The 19,445-nt window shown below is 34.0% G+C and overlaps 1 protein-coding gene across 2 annotated transcripts in view; it reads left to right on the top strand.

The window, feature by feature from the left end:
- Positions 1-19,445, top strand: part of TBCK (TBC1 domain containing kinase) — a gene marked incomplete at its 5' end in the record, with an annotated part of 228,033 nt that overhangs the window by 27,002 nt on the left and 181,586 nt on the right. For both annotated transcript variants that reach the window (XR_014296711.1, XM_082653866.1), the window contains 3 exons: positions 10,822-10,936; positions 12,417-12,490; positions 17,072-17,213. Coding sequence is in view for 1 of the 2 variants with exons in the window: in XM_082653866.1 (XP_082509992.1) it covers positions 10,822-10,936; positions 12,417-12,490; positions 17,072-17,213 (331 nt within the window). The remainder of the gene's footprint in view (positions 1-10,821; positions 10,937-12,416; positions 12,491-17,071; positions 17,214-19,445) is intronic.

The raw sequence follows: 19,445 nt of genomic DNA, 5'->3' as shown, positions 1-19,445 counted from the left end.
AAAAAGTAACTGTCCTCCAATTTTTAAACAGTATTCTGGGGTCATTATGGGATTCTATGGGTAAAAGCTTTTTTCACTCTCTCTTCTAAAAGCATGCTGAAATGAGTCTGATCTTTCTTGCATCATAGTGTTAAGACCTGTGACTCTAGTTGAAGGTTAGGAAAAATAGACAAAACGGATTCATTCAGGTGATCTGACTTAGGAAAAAGGAGCTATGTAGGTAAACAAAGCTCCCTAGAGTTCTACATTAGGTTTGAGAACAAAGCCCTGGCTATTAAATTGTTACCTTGACTTGTTCTACCTTCTCTGTGGATCATAGGAACCTTAGTTTTGGATTCTTTGATCAAAATATGATTACTGTATCACCTCAACTTCTGATAAATAGAATAGGAAATTTTCATCAGTCATATTTCTTATAATTTTCTTGACACAGACTAACACAGCATTGAACTGAACATTTCAGTTTGATAAATTTTGTTTGCAGCAGATGTTATATTAAGCAAGTGCATAAAATTCAGGCCCTCTCGTGTTCACTGTTATGATGAATTGCCTAAAAAATGTGAACTGTTCCACTTAAAGAATGTAAATTGGCCTCAAGTAAAAATTCTGAGCAGTAATAGTAATATGTTCATTCTTTGTTCACACAGTAATATGTAAATAAATTTAAGTTTAATTAAAAAAAAAACTTAGGAATGAACTAGGGTACAGATTCAACCAAATATGAACCATCATAGTTCTGTCTTAGAGAAAAGTTATAGCTTTATGTCATCCCAAATGCTGCCAGTGCTTGGCAAGTGGAACTTATTACCCAGTGCATTTGCACTGCCAGTGTCAGTAACTCTGGTGGGAAAAAAAAAAAAATGGTTTTCGAGTTTTCTGTGCCAGGATAGTAAAGCTGCTTGGGAGAAGAAAAACATTGATGAGGCAGAAATATACCCAGCTCACCCTGGGATCCTCCAATTCTGCTTATCAAGTGGTGATTTTATTCTCACAGAGAAATTAGAAAATCATTCTTCAGATTTTGTTGTGTCATGGAAATAATTGAAGAGCCCAGTTTACAATCTTTGTTAATTTATGGAAATATATATACAGATGTGTTGTAACAAAATGGTATTATATTGTTTATTATAAAGACCCTAGTTTTTTTTGAGGGGGACTTGGACTTTTTGTTTCGTTTTGCTTTTAAGATGATCAGCGTTCTATGTAGGGCCAATAATAGCTCATTGATCTCTGTTTAGCCCCTGTTTGGTGTTCCATTTCCCACTTTATAAAACTGCAAACTGAGGCAGGATAAAGTTGGAACACTTTCCAAGCATAGCAAATCAGTGACAGAGTTTCTGGCTTTATGTCTGAACCTCAAACCACTAGACTATGCTTTCCATATGTATTTTGATCTTATCAAATTAATTTTCTTCTGAGAAAGGAAAGGTATCTAGTATTCAGGTTGGAAAGTTAATTTCCCAATTTATTGTATCCCATTGAGAATTAGTCACATTCCAGACTTAGAGCTTTCAACTGGTTTTTTTGGAGTGAGAATTGAATTATAAAATATGCCCAGCCTCACAACTTATGGACAGATGGACTGTTTGGTGTTTTTTTTAGACATATTACAAAATAATCTTTCGGTAAGCAGTTAATCAATGCAACTTCCTTTTCAAAACATCTGAATCTGAAGCAAATTAATTTTTTAAAATAAATTTATTTATTTTTGGCTGCATTGGGTCTTTGTTGCTGTGCACGGGCTTTCTCTAGTCGCGGTGAGCAGGGGCTACTCTTCGCTGCGGTGCTTGGGCTTCTCATTGGGGTGGCTTCTCTCGTTGTGGAGCATGGGCTCTAGGCATGCGGGCTTCATAAGTTGTGGCACATGGCCTCAGTAGTTGTGACTTGCGGGCTCTAGAGCGCAGGCCCAGTGGTTGTGGCACATGGGCTTAATTGCTCCGTGGCATGTGGGATCTTCCTGGACTAGGGCTCAAACCCGTGTCCCCTGCATTGGCAGCTGGATTCTTAACCACTGTGCCACCAGGGAAGTCCCTGAAGCAAATTAATGTTTAAATTTAGTGTGGGTGGGTATCCTTTTAGGCTCAAACATGTATGCTGGTAGCGAAATGAGTTATTTCCTTTTGCAATTCTTGTTTTCTTTTTCCTTTAGAAGAAAATTGCTCTGTTAAGTATTGTGATATTTTTTAAAAAGTGTCAAAATTTAGTAAGTGATAAGAGGCAAATTAAGAGCATCAAAGACATTAACTCATCACTGAAAATACCCCTCTCCAAATTCTGAAAGTATAAACCAGTGAATCATTAAAAGTTCTACACTAGTTTATTTCTTTTGCCTTGAAATTATAGGACAGTTTAGGTTAAAGATAACACAGGGTTATACAGTTGTTTTATTATCTGAACATTAATCACTAGTATTTTATTTTTCCTTTCCATTTCTTAAATCACACAGTAGCTAACTATATTTCATCTGTGTTTCCTCGTTTCTTAACATTTTACCTCAGGCTAATACCAAGTAAAGAAAGTTTTAGACCAAAAGGAAAATTTCTGTGAGAATGATCAGGTTTTATAAGGTGAACGAACATCTTGAACTCATAGAATCCAGAAATGTGTTTCCTCCTTTGGTTTGCTGACTGTATGGGTATTTTGGCTTATGGAATGGCCCTTAAATATCATGGGATTATGAGGAAATAGCATGTGTGGCTTTAGTTACCACCTATCTATGAATGACTTCCAAAGCTGTCTCCGCAATCCTGACCTCTCATTCTCTTTCTTGGTCTCTATTTCTTGCAATCTGAATAACATCTCTTCTTGGAAACTTTGCAGATACTGAAAAGAACTGATGGTTTGAGGCTGATAGGAATTTCTCCTCATTTTAATTTATTTTTCAACATTTTTATTGGGGTATAATTAATATACAAGAAAACTGCAAGTATTTAATATATACATTTGGTGAGTTTGGACATAAGCAGGGTACCCATGAAACCATCACCACAATCAAGGTACATAATAGACATATCCATCACCTCCAAAAGTTTCCTTGAGTCCTATTTATTTGTGTGTGATCTCACTTAAGGTGAGATCTACCCTCTTAACAAATTTTTAAGAGTTCAATACAGTATTGTTAACTGTAGGCACAATGTTGTACAACAGGTCTCTAGAACTTAATGATCTTGCATAACTGAAACTTTACACCAATTGAACAGCTCCCATTTTCTTGTCTCCCTAGCTCCTGGTAACTGCTGTTCTTCTCTGCTTCCATAAGTTTGACTATTTTAGATACCTCATATAAGTGGAATCATGCAGTACTTGTCCTTCTGTGTCTGGCTTATTTCACTTAGCATAATGTCCTCCAGGTTCATCCATATTGTTGTCACAAATGGCAGGATTTTCTTTCTTTCTTTCTTTCTTTCTTTCTTTCTTTTTCTTTTTTTTTTTTTTTTTTTTTTTTTGCGGTACGTGGGCCTCTCACTGCTGTGGCCTCTCCCGTTGCGGAGCACAGGCTCCGGACGCGCAGGCTCAGCGGCCATGGCTCACGGGCCCAGCCACTCTATGGCATGTGGAATCTTTCCAGACTGGGGCACAAACCCATGTCCCCTGCATCGGCAGGCGGACTCTCAACCACTGCGCCACCAGGGAAGCCCCTTTCTTTTTTTAAGACTGAATAATATTCTATTGTATGTATATACCACATTTTCTTTAACCATCTATTGATGGACATTTGGGTTGTATGAGAGAATCTTTATGGTATGTTTTAAATCTGACAGAATTAGTCCCCCTCATTGATTTTTTTCCCCAGTGTTTTCTTGTATATTTTTGTATATTTATTCTTACCATACACACACAAAAAGGGGCACAAGGAAACTTTTGAAGGTGATGGATATGTCTGTTACCTTGATTGTGGTGATGGTTTCATGAGCGTATGCATATGTCCAAACCCATCAAATATGTTAAATATGTGCAGTTTTTTGTATATCAATTATACTTCAATAAACCTGTTTTTAAAAAATAATAAAAACTCTGAAATACATAAAAGTAGACTTGAACAAATAGAAACACATCCTTTTTTTTGGATAGAATAACTCAAATTCGTAAAGATGTTAAGCCTCCCCTAATATATGCAGATTTAATGTGAACTCAACTCAAATACGAAATACTAACAAGTATTTTTTTTCTGAGCTAGAAAAATTGTAGGAATCTATCTTAACAACTTAGTCTAATTCGCAGTTTTAGCCAGATATTAACAAGATTATCATATTACCCACCATACAGTGGCTCATTATTCTTTCAGTAAATAAAAGACTAGAAGGAGAGGTGTATTTTCAGCAAACTAGTACTTTCTTTTTTGGATAGCCATTGTGTGAACTTAAGCAATTTATGTTTTCTTGACTTACTGAAGAATTATACACTCTCTTATAAATGAAGTTAACACCATTGATCTAGTCTAATATAGTCTAGTCTAATACACTTTTTTTGAGCTGTTATTTCCTTAGCGGTGATGAACTTAATCTTGTTATCTCCACCCTCTTGCACCATCATGGGTGTGGTTATATACATTTATTGAACACCTATTATTTGATACCCATTTATTGAGCACCTACCTTATAGGCACTATGGTAGGCATAGGGATTCCAAGTTGAATAAGCTTCAAGGTATTCAAGCTACCACTGCCTCAAGGTACAGTGAGAGAGACAAACCTATACAGAAATTATTACCATAGAATTAATAAACCTTGTAACTATGTACTGTCAGAAAATAGAGACGTACAATTCTATCAGGGGTAGAGCCATTTGATGAGAAGCCATTAAGGATCCTGGCAAAAAATATATATATATATGTATATGTGTATATATATATATATATATATAAATGACAGAATAGATCTAGAATAAAGAAGGATGTCAAAAAAAAAAGGACTGGTTGAGATAACAGGGGTCTCAAGGTCTTTAATGAGTTTAGAGAGCAGGTCCTCAGAAATAGGGAACAGAGAAGTATAGGAGATTGTAGTTGAAAATCAAGATGTTTTGAGTAAGTAGCAGTTGAGCAATGTCTCATGACAAACTGTCTGTATTTCAGGATATTGGCTGGAGTTTGATGAAAATCTGTGGCTATGAACCTGGGAAGCTAACTAATCCTTATAGATATTAAACGCATGATCTTGGCCTCAGTATGTTTTAACCAACTAAGCTAAACAGCTGCAGATAATTTACAGATGATTGAATCAGAAGCACACAGTGTAAATTTCCTTTGAAATACATCTGGAAAGGGCTAAACAAAACATACTTGGTATTGTACTAAATTAATAGATTTGAAATTCATTACGCCATATTTAATATCCAAATACAGCCAAGTTGAGTCATGCCTAGAAATTATCGACATTTGTTCTTGGTGGTGATGATGGTAGTCATGTTTTTTTCTCTTTTAGTTATTAATCTTATTACTTTCCAAGATATATGATTTTTGTAGGTCTGCTTTGTTCTCACCAATGTAATAAATAAATTTTCATGTTTTCTTTTACTCTCAAGACAGAGAAAAAAGATGATTATCATCTCCTAACTTAATTATTGAATTATAATTGTATCAAAATTCTATTGAATTCAACTGTATTAAAATTGTCAGTTTATAAATCTGTGTTTTCTTTTTTTTTTCAAAATTCAAGAATTTTTTAATAACCCAAATGCTTTTCTCAAAAATAAAATATATGTTAACTCACTAGAGAAGAAACACAAATATGAACTCAGGAATGGATAAATTACGGAATCCAAAGTGACTATTAATACCAGATAATCACAGTGTTTTATACCAAAAAAAAGTGTCAAATGCAGTTACCCAAATGAATTAAATGCTACAAGTTGTTGCAAATGGGTATATATATTTTTAACATCTTTATTGGAGTATAATTGCTTTACAATGGTTTGTTAGTTTCTGCTTTACAACAAAATGAATCAGTTATATATATACATATATTCCCATATCTCTTCCCTCTACAACTATGCTGTAGGCTTTTTAATTGTGGAAATCAATTTTTCTTCCATGAAACCTAAAAATGCAGAGGCCTAAAACATAGTACCAAGCAGTTAAAAACAAAAAAGTATACAAAATTCCACAAATACTGATTTCTTTTCCCGTTATAGAAAATAGCATTAGCTTTTTCTTCTCCTTTACACCTATATTTTACCTTTTGGGAAGTCTGAGATCTTCTGCCAGAGTTCAGTAGGTGTTCTGTAGGAGTTGTTCCACGTGTAGATGTATTTCTGATTTATCTGTGTGGAGGAAGGTGATCTCTGCGTCTTACTCTTCCGCCATCTTCCCCCTCTCCTATACCTATATTTTAAAATAAATTTAAAAATTAAATCCCAAGAGCACAAATGGGCAGAAAAGCAAATCTGATTTCCTGTCTGATTTAAACTGAAGAATACTGAGTTCATTAACTGTAATTCATATGTGATCTCAAGTAATAGCTAAGAAAAGATGTGTCATGAGCTCAGCTTTATACGTTCATATTTTAAAAAATTTTTTCAATGTAAATTCTCATCAGCTCAATAATAGCATGAATGTACTTTTTGACATGCAAGTGTTTTCCAATTATATCTTAAAATCAGCTAACAGAAGCAGGTCGAGAAAGTAGAAGATGCAGTCTTCTGTTTTCAGCTGTTTCAGAACTGGTTTAATGAAAAAGTCACTTTAAAGATTTGGTTTTAATTTCACGAGAAAGACATCTGTATTGAAATAGTGTGCAGCTGAGGTCCTCTAGTGTCGCAGTTGAATATGGCATCAACTTTTAAGATTTTGTGAAGTGTGTGTGTGTGTGTGTGTGTGTGTGTGTGAGAGAGAGAGAGAGAGAGAGAGAGAGAGAGAGAGAGAGAGAGAGAGAGAAAGAGAGAGAGAAAGAGTGAGAGAGACAGAGACAGAAACAGAAACAGAGATACAGAGAGAAGAACAAGGACAAGAGAGATTACTACCTTAAAGTTGACTCAGCAAGTGACCTCAGAAAACTAGGTTCTTATGTTTTATTTGTTAATCAATCTTAATGAAAGGTTTTCTTTGTTTTTAAGAGGGGAGGGGTTTGCATTCTTTCATGTGCACATAGTTTTCAATGTAATTGTAGTTGTTTTAAAGTTTGGATTCTTTTCCTTTACATAGTTGGTTTATTTTTTTGCAGATGTTAATGAAAACTATTAATTCTTAATTGTTCTCATCTCATTTGCTTAATACTGGCTGTTGTGACACTTTAATATGGGAGAAACTATTTGATAAAGTAGAATAGTTTATAGATCAGTTTAATAAGAATTCTTTATAAATAGTAACTTTTGTTTTGTTTTGTTTTTTATATATACTTCATGGGGAATATCAACTTATTGCTTTATTTTAAAATATGGCTGACAATCAGGAAGTACCAGATATATGAGGGAAGAAATAGTTTGAGAGAGTCAAGGGAGGAAAAAAAAATTTAAAAAACTTACCCCAGAGGAAATGAAGATAACATACTTTTTTCCCCCCCCAAATTAAAAGAATTCTAATAACTATCCTCAGAGAGACTCAAAAGAATAATGTATCCATAGCCAAAGAACAGGATGTATTGAAATGGAACAACTGGAGACCAGAAGAGAGATCTTGGAAATTAAATAATAGGCCATGCTCATAGGAGTATAAGTCTAAGAATAAAGTATAAAAGAATCCTGAAAGCTTCCACAGAGGAATAGCATGGTATCTACATGCTATGAAAACTTTTCTCATGACTATATTCTAGCTAAATAAAAAGGAAACACAAAAAGAATCATATGAGGTATAAAAAATGATAGTAGCTGATGATAAAATTCATGAATACAGTTATAATTATAAAATTATAGTATCCATTAAATCCTGATGACTGAGATATTTTCTCTGGAGAGCTAGGGGTTAAGTGGCTTAGGTTTTTATTTCTTTCTCTGCTTAGTTCCATGGTAAATTTTTACTATACATAGTGCAGCAGTGTACCAAAACACTTCCCATCTGTCTCAGAGTAAAAGCCAAGGCCTAAATGGCCTCACATGATCTAGCCCTCTGACTTGCTACCTCTCTGCCCTCATCCCCTCCCAGTTTCACCTTTTGCTCATTCTACTGCATACACAGTAGCTTCATTGTGTTTTTTGGTGGTTTTTTTAAAATTTGTTTTTCTTTTTTGAACTGCTGTGTATTCTTCCAGTTAAGACTTGCTTACTGTGCCCTCTGCCTGAATTACACATTTCCCAGGGAGCTGCATGTCTTTTTCATTTCCTTTAGATTTCGGCACAAATGTCACCTCAGTGAAGCCTTCCTTGATCACACTGTATATATAAAATAGCAACCCACATTCTGTCTTCTCTTCTCTACTTTTTCTCCTTAGCACTTAATCGCTATATATCATGTTATATATTTACTTGTTTATCTGTTTAGTCTTCAAGAAAGGAGCAAAGGCATCTTTCATCTGTCTTATAAAATTTGATAATGTAAAATAATATAAACAATAAAAAAAAAAGAGACTTCCTTGGTGGCACAGTAGTTAAGAATCCACCTGCCAATGCAGGGGACACAGGTTCCAGCCCTGGTCCAGGAAGATGCCACATGCCACGGAGCAACTAAGCCCATGCACCACAACTACTGAGCCTGCGCTCTAGAGCCCATGAGCCACAACTACTGAGCCTGCATGCCATAACTACTGAAGCCCGTGCGCCTAGAGCCTGTGCTCTGCAACAAGAGAAGCCACTGAAATGAGAAGCCTGCACACTGCAACGAAGAGTAGCCCCCACTCACCACAACTAGAGAAAGCCCGCGCACAGCAACGAAGACCCAACACAGCCAAAAATAAGTAAATAAACTAATTAATTTAAAAAATCAGGAGTTAGAAAAGGAAAATGGAGAAGTATGTTAATTATATCGTCTTGCATAGTGAAGAGTTAATTATAATTACGTAAAAGTCTAACCACCAGAAGAGTTGAAAACACAAACTGCTAGAGATGGTTACTTCTGGAAAGTCAGACAAGGATGAGAAGAGAGAGAGATTTTAACTTTTCATCTCTTGTTCTTTCTTATGGTTTTAATTTAGAGGAGGGAGTCATAGTGAAATTATTCTTTTTTTAAATTGTATTTGGCCTTCTTTTTATGTCAAGTTTATTGCGATTAATTTACATACCTTACAATTTACCCTTTTTAGCGTGCAGTTAAATCAGTTTGGCCAACTCAGTCCTATAACCATCATCAAAATTAGAAATAGAACAATTCCATCATGTAAAATTTTCTCATACTCCTTTGTATCAACCCATTCCCTCCACCCAAGCCCATGACAATCAGTGATCTTTTAACTTAACATTTTTTATTTAATGTGGGTTCCTTGTAACCTGAATATAATCAAGTCTGAATTGGTGACTTTGGAGCAGTTACATATAATGTAATGGTTGATATATCTGAATTAAAATCTGTTAATTGGGCTTCCCTGGTGGCGCAGTGGTTGAGAGTCCGCCTGCCGATGCAGGGGATGCGGGTTCATGCCCTGGTCCGGGAGGATCCCACATGGCGCGGAGTGGCTGGGCCCGTGAGCCATGCCTGCTGAGCCTGCACGTCCGGAGCCTGTGCTCCGCAGTGGGAGAGGTCACAACAGTGAGAGGCCCGCGTACCGCAAAAAAAAAAAAGAAAAAAAAAAATCTGTTAATTGTTTTCTAATTGTTCCATTTGTTCTTTGTTCTTTTTTCCTTTTATTTGCCCTGCTTTTAGGTTGACTTTTTTTATATATAATTTCATTGTATCTCTATTATTAGCTTGTTGTTTATACCTTTTAAAAAATTAATTTAGTTGTTACCCTCATATTTATTTAGTTTTTTAAAGTCTGATTTAAAGTGTAAAAAAAAAAAGGGGGGAAGAAAAGAGATCTGTACCCAAATGTTAATATTAGTGGTTTGAGGATTGGGTTTGAATTATTCTCCCCTACTTTTCTGTATATTCTTCCTAACTTCCTATATGAATGATGTTTTATTTAAAAAAAAAAAAAAAAGGAGAGAGAGAGAGGGAGAGGAAGAGAGAGAGCAAGACAAAGAAACTGGGCATCCCTGTGGAAGTTGGCTTAAGAGAGAATAGGATAAGAAAGAAATGTTTGATAAATTACTGGAGGTTGCTTTGTGGATTGATCTGGAAAGTAAGCTCAGGTCTATCTGCTATAAAATATATTATAGCTATTTTTCAGGGACATAGGTGTTTTGTCTTGAGCAAGATAGGTGGTTTTCATTGACTTAGTTCTGCCATATATCTGCAAGTGTCCTGATAATTTGGCAAAGTCCAACCTGCTGAAGGTCAAGGTCATTTGTATACCACCAATATTAAACTACCTTCATGGAAGAATTATACTTCAATTAGAGTAGCCTTTAGAAAACTACGTTCTTTGTCAGATCAGTTCTGTTGTAAGTGGAAAATCAAAAATATGTCGAAGTAAATAGTTTAGAAAATGTGTAGAGTCTATTTTCTCTGAATAGAGGAGGTACAATGAAAATATAGCTCTTTGGGGAATCCCCTGGTGGTTCCAGTGGTTAGGACTCTGCACTTTCACTGCTGAAAGTCTGGGTTCAATCCCTGGTCAGGGAACTAAAATCTCACAAGGCACATGGCCAAAAAAAAATATATATATATATATATATATATATATATATATATATATATACACACACACACACATATATATACACACACATATATATACACACATATATATATATATATCTTTGAATTTTATCAGTGAACCTCATTTTATTTCTTAAAACAGGTTCTGTATCTGCTTTGTAATTGACCTGTTGATCTGTGACTCTTTTGTTTTCTTTGTAGATATTCAAAGGTTTTGTGCATAGCATTTGAGATACTTCAGGGCTTGCAGTATATGAACAAACATGGTATAGTACACCGGGCACTGTCTCCTCATAATATCCTTTTGGATCGAAAGGTAATCATCAAATAGTATATTAAATATTTGCTTTTTATTTCACATTGGAAGCTACTGAAATCAGGCCCACTTAGTGAATCAGAGGGACTGTAGAATTAGAATATGTCTTAAGCATATTCATAATGAAAAGATTATATGAATGTAATATATTTGTGGTTGTTTAAAAATAAAGTATCTCTAAATTATATGAATCCGTGTGTCTTTCACATTCATTATTCTTTTTTCCCCAGACCCATTTTCTAACTTGTTTTGTTTTTCCTTCCATTCATTTTCTAAAAGATACATACACATTGTGTCTTCCCAATCCACTCCTTCTCTGAATTTGCTTTCATCTTAAGAAAGATTCTCTGACTATTTACATAGAATATTTTTCTCATAGCACAACTGAATTGTGTTTTCTCCACTTTATTCTTCTTTCCTACTTCCTCTTTTCACTTTATTCCTCATTTATTTTCTTTGTTTACCAGCTGTTCATTACCTAGCTTCTTTTTTTAATTGGAGTACTGATTCTCTACTTGGAAATCTTATGGGGGATTTCTAAGAAGCTAGTCAACCTCTAAGAGAATTATGGGTAGCAAGGTGGTATTTTTTCAGGAATAATCATAATTTCATTCTTTTTCATAAGCATATAAAATAGTTTTGAGGAAACATTTTCTGGGGAATTATCTTTTGTATTAGTAGGATTATTCTTTTTCTCTGACTTTCTTCCAGACTTTCAGTATATATACCCTATGATATTAAAAATAAAGATAAATGGTGCTCATTAATTTCATACTTATGGTAGTAGAGTATCTAACTGTCTGAATTGTTTTAAAATATAAATGTTTTGTAATTCTGGGAAATAGAGTTCTTGAGAAAAAGAAAACAACTTTTAAATTGACTATGGTTTTATAAAGTCTTAAACATCTAAAGGGGGAAAACCTTAAGGGACTTCTAAATTTGTTTTGCCTTTTAAGAATCTTGCTTTTGTGATCAAGCTTATTCTCAAACAGTATAAAAAATTGTTGGGAATCAAGCAGATTCACTAATATCTTGATTTGTGAACTGACCTTTCCAAGTTAAAAATGTCCATGTCAAGTTTAAATTATAACATTGTGAGTGGACTTGCAACTCCCTGAAAAAATTTTCTTTTGTGAAAATTACCACAATATATTCTAATTGAGGATTCAAGACAAGTAAGAACATTTTTGCTATTTAGAGAAGCCCAGAAAATAATAAGCAGCAAAAATTTTTAAATGTTGTCATTTTGATATATAAAATATGTATGTGTGTATATATATGTTTGTAATGAATATAAAGCAGACTTCAAACACTGACAAATAGTTTTTAATAAAATTATGGCAAATTAAAATATAATATTTTCTTAATGTATCTGACTATATGATAGTGTCCTTACTTATAAAATGTATAATCATAATTTTCCCTGTCAGTGATATTAAAATATTTTATAATGATTTTTTTTCTTCCTTTATTATTATAGGGACATGTTAAATTGGCTAAATTTGGACTTTATCACATGACAGCGTATGGTGATGATGTTGATTTCCCAATTGGGTAAGAATTTTTTTTTTCTGAGTTCCGGCTTAAACTTTCTAATCTTTAATGAAGTGTATATTTTGTTAATTTATTATTTTTGACATAAAACTACCTTTTTAAAATTAAAAATATCTTAATTTTCCAAATACTTCTAAGAGTAGACAATGAGTTTTTCCCAGCATACAAAAGGTCCCTGATGTTGATCTTTCATTGAATTGGTAGTGAGGCTAGCAGATTATTGACTTTCTTCACCTTATAATGCTTACTAAAATTAATTTTATTTCATTCAGAATTAGGTAAATTTAAGGCAAGAAGGCTGACAAGATTCTCACTTAATGATAATGTATGTTCCTCAAAAGACAGAAAAATCACTCTCATATTATCTTCTAATATTTCTAAGTTTAATTCCCTGTTCTTTAAGATGTAGTTGTACATTAAGCTTCAAGTCGAGTCACTGTAGCTGTCAGAGGTAATGGGGTGGATTCTCTAACTGAAAGTCTGTGTATAAGTTTGGAGAGGTTCTGATATGGAATTCCAGATTTATGTTAGCCTCCAAAAAAGGAATGAAAGTTTATTTCATCCTGGACTCAATTGAATGCTTTGATATAGATGTCTGTATTATATTTATTGTTTGGTTGCTTTTTAAACATGTTAATAATATAATTCTTTTATAAGTGTTTAATTTTAGATACATAGAAGTTACAAAATAGTACAAAAATTTCCTGTATAGCCTTAACTCAGACTCCCCAAATGTTAACATTTCACTACATTTTTTTCTCTTTCTTTTATCTTACACATATATATGTATTTGTGTATAATATATTTTTTCTGAATTATTTAAGAATTATTAGTGTATATAATGGCCATTTACCCCTCAATACTTCAGTTTGTGTTTCCTAAAGTAAGGAATTTTCTTACATAACCACAAAACAATTATCAAAATCAGCAAATTAAAATGATATAATACAATTTTCTAGAGACCTTAAGCATATTTCTTAATTGCTGTGAGATTCTGTTTAATAGTATCGATTTGTGTTTTGCTCTTTGGGCTCCCTAAAGTCAGTTCTGTCACTCCATTATTGGGAGTTATGGTTTGGAGTCATGGAGTATGTTTCTGCAGGAAAACATTGCCTAAAAACTTAACTAGATGTTTTTAAAAAAAGATCTCATTTATAAATTACCTTTTATCTTTGTAAGTTAGCTTATAGTTTTGTCACTTAAAATTTTCATTAGCTTGGCCATAGCTATAATCTTAAAATAAATTGTTTAGTCATTCCTTCCTTTATTTATTAAGAAAATATTTATCAAATACATTTTCTTATGGCTGCTGGATATACAAACATGGATAAGATAGGTTCCCATTCTTCAAGAAGCTCATTATTTAATGGGAAATTTTCTGTTTTGATGGCCTACTTATTAATGTGCATAAATTCATAGTCTTATAGTTTTACATACCAAAACTTGTGGTTGTAGGCAACAAACAATTGTTTTCACAAGCACAAAAACAATATTTTATAAAAATAGCCTACGCTCTATTTGTTTTAAAAAAAACCTTTTGAAATAATAAAATTCAGTTCATAATAAAGCTCTGGTATCTTCATCATATGTAATAATTGCCTTTTAAAATAGCTTTTAGGCAGCTGTAGTTAATGTGCTTCTTCATTTTGTCTAAATTTGTATGAGAGAGAACTCCAAAAACCATACAAACAAAAATTAATTTTTTGCCTTTTACTTAAACGTTCTTTAGGTTATAGTGATGAATAGAAGAAAGGAAGTGATTTTTCTTAAAGCACATCAAGGATTTTGAAGAGTTGTGTTTGAATTGAAAATGCTTGGATAGAATTGGTCTCATGTGCCATTTGGTTTGGCTTACTTTGAAGTCTTTGACCCAAAAGGTCTGACCAGAAAGTATCAAAGAGCAAAATGTGAAACATTAGCCAGGAAAAATAAAGTGATCAAACAGCTAAGTCATGAAAGAAAATATTTACACCAGAAGAAGCTTGCAGTTGATTCAAAAGACAAATATTAAAGAACAACAAAGTAAAATGTTAACATCTGTTTCAAAATATTGTAAAGAGTTAGAAATTGGACATTCATTTTATTTGGCCAGTAGCTTAATACCTTGTTAAAGCATCAGACAGATGGTGAAAGCCACTTACATTTATCTCACCAGTCACACTCACGGCAGAGTTCCGGTAAGAGTGTTAAAATGCTATGCTAAAGAAGAGACACTTGTTGAAAGGAGATAATTTACATTTAAAAATCCTAAGTTTTATTATTTTTATTAATTAACAAGTCCTTGATAGAAAGGAAATTAGAATTTTGGGAGCAAAAGTCGCCTCTGTACTTCCAGAGATCACCAGTCAGAAGTTTTAGATATAACAATTTACCCATAGTATTGCTTGACTTTTCACTACCCATTCTGTTATTTTGGGGTTAGATGTGCTGGAAATCAGGATTAAAAATGAACAGTTTACCTTCTGGATGTATCATGCTAATGATGACAAAGCTAAAACATTGCATATGTGTCATATTTTTCATTTTTAGAAAACTTCTTTATGTATTCACTAATATTTATAACAGTTTTGTGAGGTAGGCATTATTATTCCTATTTTATAGATTAAGAAACCCAAATCATATATAGAATATGTGATAGGACTGAAGTTAGAATACAGGTATTATAATATTAAGTTCATTGCTTTTCTACTAGACTTCACTTGTCTCCAGAGGTTTCACACATTCATTTAGAAGATCAATATGATCACCTTAGGGTAAAATGATATCATAGTACAAATTTATGTGTATGAAAATGTGCCTCAGCCTCTTTAGTTATCAAGGAAATACAAATTAAAACTACAACGGTGTGTAGGTCCCACCCACCAGGTGGCCAAACATTAGAAAGTCTGTCACTGCTCTCTAACAAGTGTTGGAGAAGTAAGCAATAGGATCTGTTGTACACTGCTCGTGGGAGTATAAATTGATACAATCCCTTTCAAAAAACATTTGGCATGATATTATAAAGTTGAAAGTGCACATGTCTTATGGCCTAGAAATTCAATCCTAGGTTTATACCCTTGGGGAAACTTTTGCAGATGTACACATAGTATTTCTAGGAACATTGTTTATAATAGAAAAAGACAGGAAGTAACTTAAATGCCTATTGACATTAGAGTGAATAAATTATGATATATTCATAAAATAGAAGTAAAATTAATGACTTAAATCTACATGCAACTATATGGATGGCTCTTTTAAATAACGTTGGTTAAAAAAGCAAATCACAAAGGAATACCATCAGCATAATTCCAATACTATAAAGTTCAGAAATGTGCTTGACTAAACAATATACTTTTTAGGGTTACAAACATATGGTAAAGCTATAAAGAAATGGAAGAGAATTATAAACCCAAAAATTCCAGTTGTCTGTTCCTTTTGGGGGATACCAGGGAGGTATAATTAGGGAGAAGCAGAGAGGGACCTTTAGTGATAATTTCATATTCTTTACTTAAACTTCTTGATAGGTACATGGGTGTTCTTTTAAACTTTATTCTTTATACCTTATTCATTTAATCTGTCTTTTGTATTTACTAAAGCAATTTTCAAAAAACTTGTGTTGGTGAAGGTAAGGGGAAATAGGCACTCATATTGCTTATGAGAATATAAATTGCCATAACCTGGAAGGGCAACTTGGCAACATGAATCAAAATTTAAAATGCATCTACCTTATGACTTTGTAGTGCCATGTCTAGGAATTTGTCTTTCGTCTACACATACATATTCATGGGAAAGGGAATATTTGTAATATATCCACGTCAGCATTGTTTGTAATAGCAAAAGAGTGGAACTTCCAACATATCCTTCTTCAGAGTTGCTTTAAGTAAATTAAATGCATCAATACAATGAAATTATTGGCAGTTTTCAAAAAGAATGAGGCAAATCTATACTTACGTTTTTAGAATGATCTCTAAAATATATTTTGAGTGAGAAAGGGTACAGAATAGTGCATATAGTGTGCTTCCCTATGGGGCAATGATGATGGGTGATAAAGTTTATTTATACATACATATGTGTGGGTGACTGGAGTACAGAGATGGGAGAAAGTCTTACCTTTCAATTTATATATTTTTACAGATTTTGACATTGCTACTATTCAAAAGAATAAATACTATTTTCAAAGATAATATATGCTTTAAATAAGAGTTAAGTATAAAGAGAAGATAGTTAAGTATAAAGAGAAGAGTTAAGTATAAAGAGAAGAGAAGATAAAAAGAAGATAGTAAGGAAGAAGGAAAAACGCCTGGAAACCTGGAAAGCTGCAAGAAGGCAATATGTTAACACAGAGGAAAGCAAAGAAAGGAACTAATATTGCAGACACACGATAGGTTTTAAATTATTTGAGACTCATGTATTTGCTCTTGATTCCTAGACATAGAAGCCTGTATTATGGTTAGTTTAGAATTCTTCCTAGAAAGAGTTGTCTAATTGCATTGAGCTTTTACATAGGTCGTACTGTACTGATAGTAAAAATGTACCACTACATACTTCTTTCCCCCTTTCTAGCTCATAGTAATTATTCATTTCTAAAATATACCATTTTAGGTATCCATCATACTTGGCACCTGAGGTAATTGCACAAGGAATTTTCAAAACCAATGATCATGTGCCAAGTGAGAAACCGTTGCCTTCTGGCCCCAAATCAGATGTCTGGTCTCTTGGAATCATTTTATTTGAGCTTTGTGTGGTATGTATAAAGAAATAGTAAACTCATAAAAATAAATTGTGTGTTTCTTAGGAAAGTATTTTTGGATACGAAGGCTATTTAGTAATATCAATAGCATGTTTTTGCTTTGCAAATTGACTAGATAACAGAGAAAAAAATCTCAATTTGACTTCGTAAAAAATCCTGTTTGACTATTTGTATATTATTTTAGTATATCTAGAAATATTGACGCTTTTATTAAGTATTAAAAATATACACTGTACTGGGCTTCCCTGGCAGCACAGTGGTTGAGAGTCCGCCTGCCGATGCAGGGGACACGGGTTCGTGCCCCAGTCCGGGAGGATCCCACATGCCGCGGAGTGGCTGGACCCGTGAGCCATGGCCGCTGAGCCTGCACGTCCGGAGCCTGTGCTCCACAACAGGAGAGGCCACAACAGTGAGAAGCCCGCGTACCGCAAAAAAAAAAAAAAAAATATATATATATATATATACACACACTGTACTAAGTGTAAAAAATTAAGCATATTTAGAAACATTTACACTAAAACTGCTTACATGCTTTGGTATGTTCATTCTCTCTCTCCCTTCTGTGGTATTCTTTCTTCCTTAAATCCCTTCTCCTCTGTTATTCTGTCTCCTGTAAGACTGACTTTGTAACTGAGTTGGCTTTTTATGAGGCCTTCCTGAAATATCCTCTATATTTATTAGGGTAATAAAGACTATACAGCTATTAAAAACAAATGAATTAAAACTGCAGTAGCTTAAAAAACACAGATGTTTTTCTCCCTCATGTAACAGTCCACAGAAAGTTAGGGTAGGCTCTGTTCCACAGCATCATGAAAAAACTTAGGCTCTCAGGAATGGCTCCACCATTCTCACCACCTGATTTCCAAAGATGCTCTCTTTATCCTCTTAGCTATAAGGAAAGAAGAGGAGTGAATTCATGGTAACTGTCTTTAAAAAGATGATATAAAAGTTGCAGATATCAACTCTGTTCTTTTCACTAGTGGCACTTTATTCATGTGGCCACATGTAGGTTCAACAGAATACAAATGCCTAAATATTCAGAAAGAAGATCAGGATGGATTTGGAGAGACAACTAATATTTTGTCAATCCTCCCTCCAAATACCTGCCAGGGTTAGTTCCTGTCTTCTTTTCTCTCCTTTTCTATTTTAGCATTTGTCATGTTTGTCTACATGGACAATAAGGTCTTTAAAGGCACACATTTTTATTATTCATCTGTTGTTCTGTCTTCCAAGAGATGTTTTTTTTAACATCTTTATTGGAGTATAATTGCTTTACAATAGTGTGTTAGTTTCCGCTTTATAACAAAGTGAATCAGCTATACGTATACATATGTTCCCATATCTATTCCCTCTTGCATCTCCCTCCCACCCTCCCAATCCCACCCCTCTAGGTGGTCACAAAGCACCGAGCTGATCTCTCTGTGCTGTGCAGCTGCTTCCCACTAGCTATCTGTTTTACATTTGATAGTATATATAAGTCCACTCTCTTACTTCGTCCCAGCTTACCCTTCCCCCTCCCCATGTCCTCAAGTCCATTCTCTATGTCTTTGTTCCTGTCCTGCCCCTAGGTTCTTCATAACCATTTTTTTTCTTTTTAGAATCCATATGTATGTGTTAGCATACAGTATTTCTTTTTCTCTTTCTGACTTACTTCACTCTGTATGTCAGAATCTAGGTCCATCCACCTCACTACAAATAACTCAATTTCATTTCGTTTTATGGCTGAGTAATATGCCATTGTATATATGTGCCACGTCTTCTTTATCCATTCATCTGTTGATGGACACTTAGGTTGCTACCATGTCCTGGTTACTGTAAATAAAGCTGCAATGAACATTGTGGTACATGACTCTTTTTGAATTATGGTTTTCTCAGGGTATATGCCCAGTAGTGCACTTGCTGGGTCATACGGTAGTTCTATTTTTAGTTTTTTAAGGAACCTCCATACTGTTCTCCATAGTGGCTGTATCAATTTACATTCCCACCAACAGTGCAAGAGGGTTCCCTTTGTTCCCTTTTCTCCACACCCTCTCCAGGATTTATTGTTTGTACATTTTTTGATGATGGCCATTCTGAACAGTGTGAGGTGTTACCTCATTGTAGTTTTGATTTGCATTTCTCTAATGATTAGTGATGTTGAGCATTCCTTCATGTGTTTTTTGGCAATCTGTATATCTTCTTTGGAGAAATGTCTATTTAGGTCTTCTGCCCATTTTTGGATTGGGT

Source organism: Grampus griseus (genome assembly GCF_964374135.1).
Source record: "Grampus griseus genome assembly, chromosome: 4".
Classification (NCBI taxonomy): domain Eukaryota; kingdom Metazoa; phylum Chordata; class Mammalia; order Artiodactyla; family Delphinidae; genus Grampus; species Grampus griseus.
Note: the sequence above shows the minus strand (reverse complement) of the source record. Positions and strands in the feature narration are given on the sequence as shown.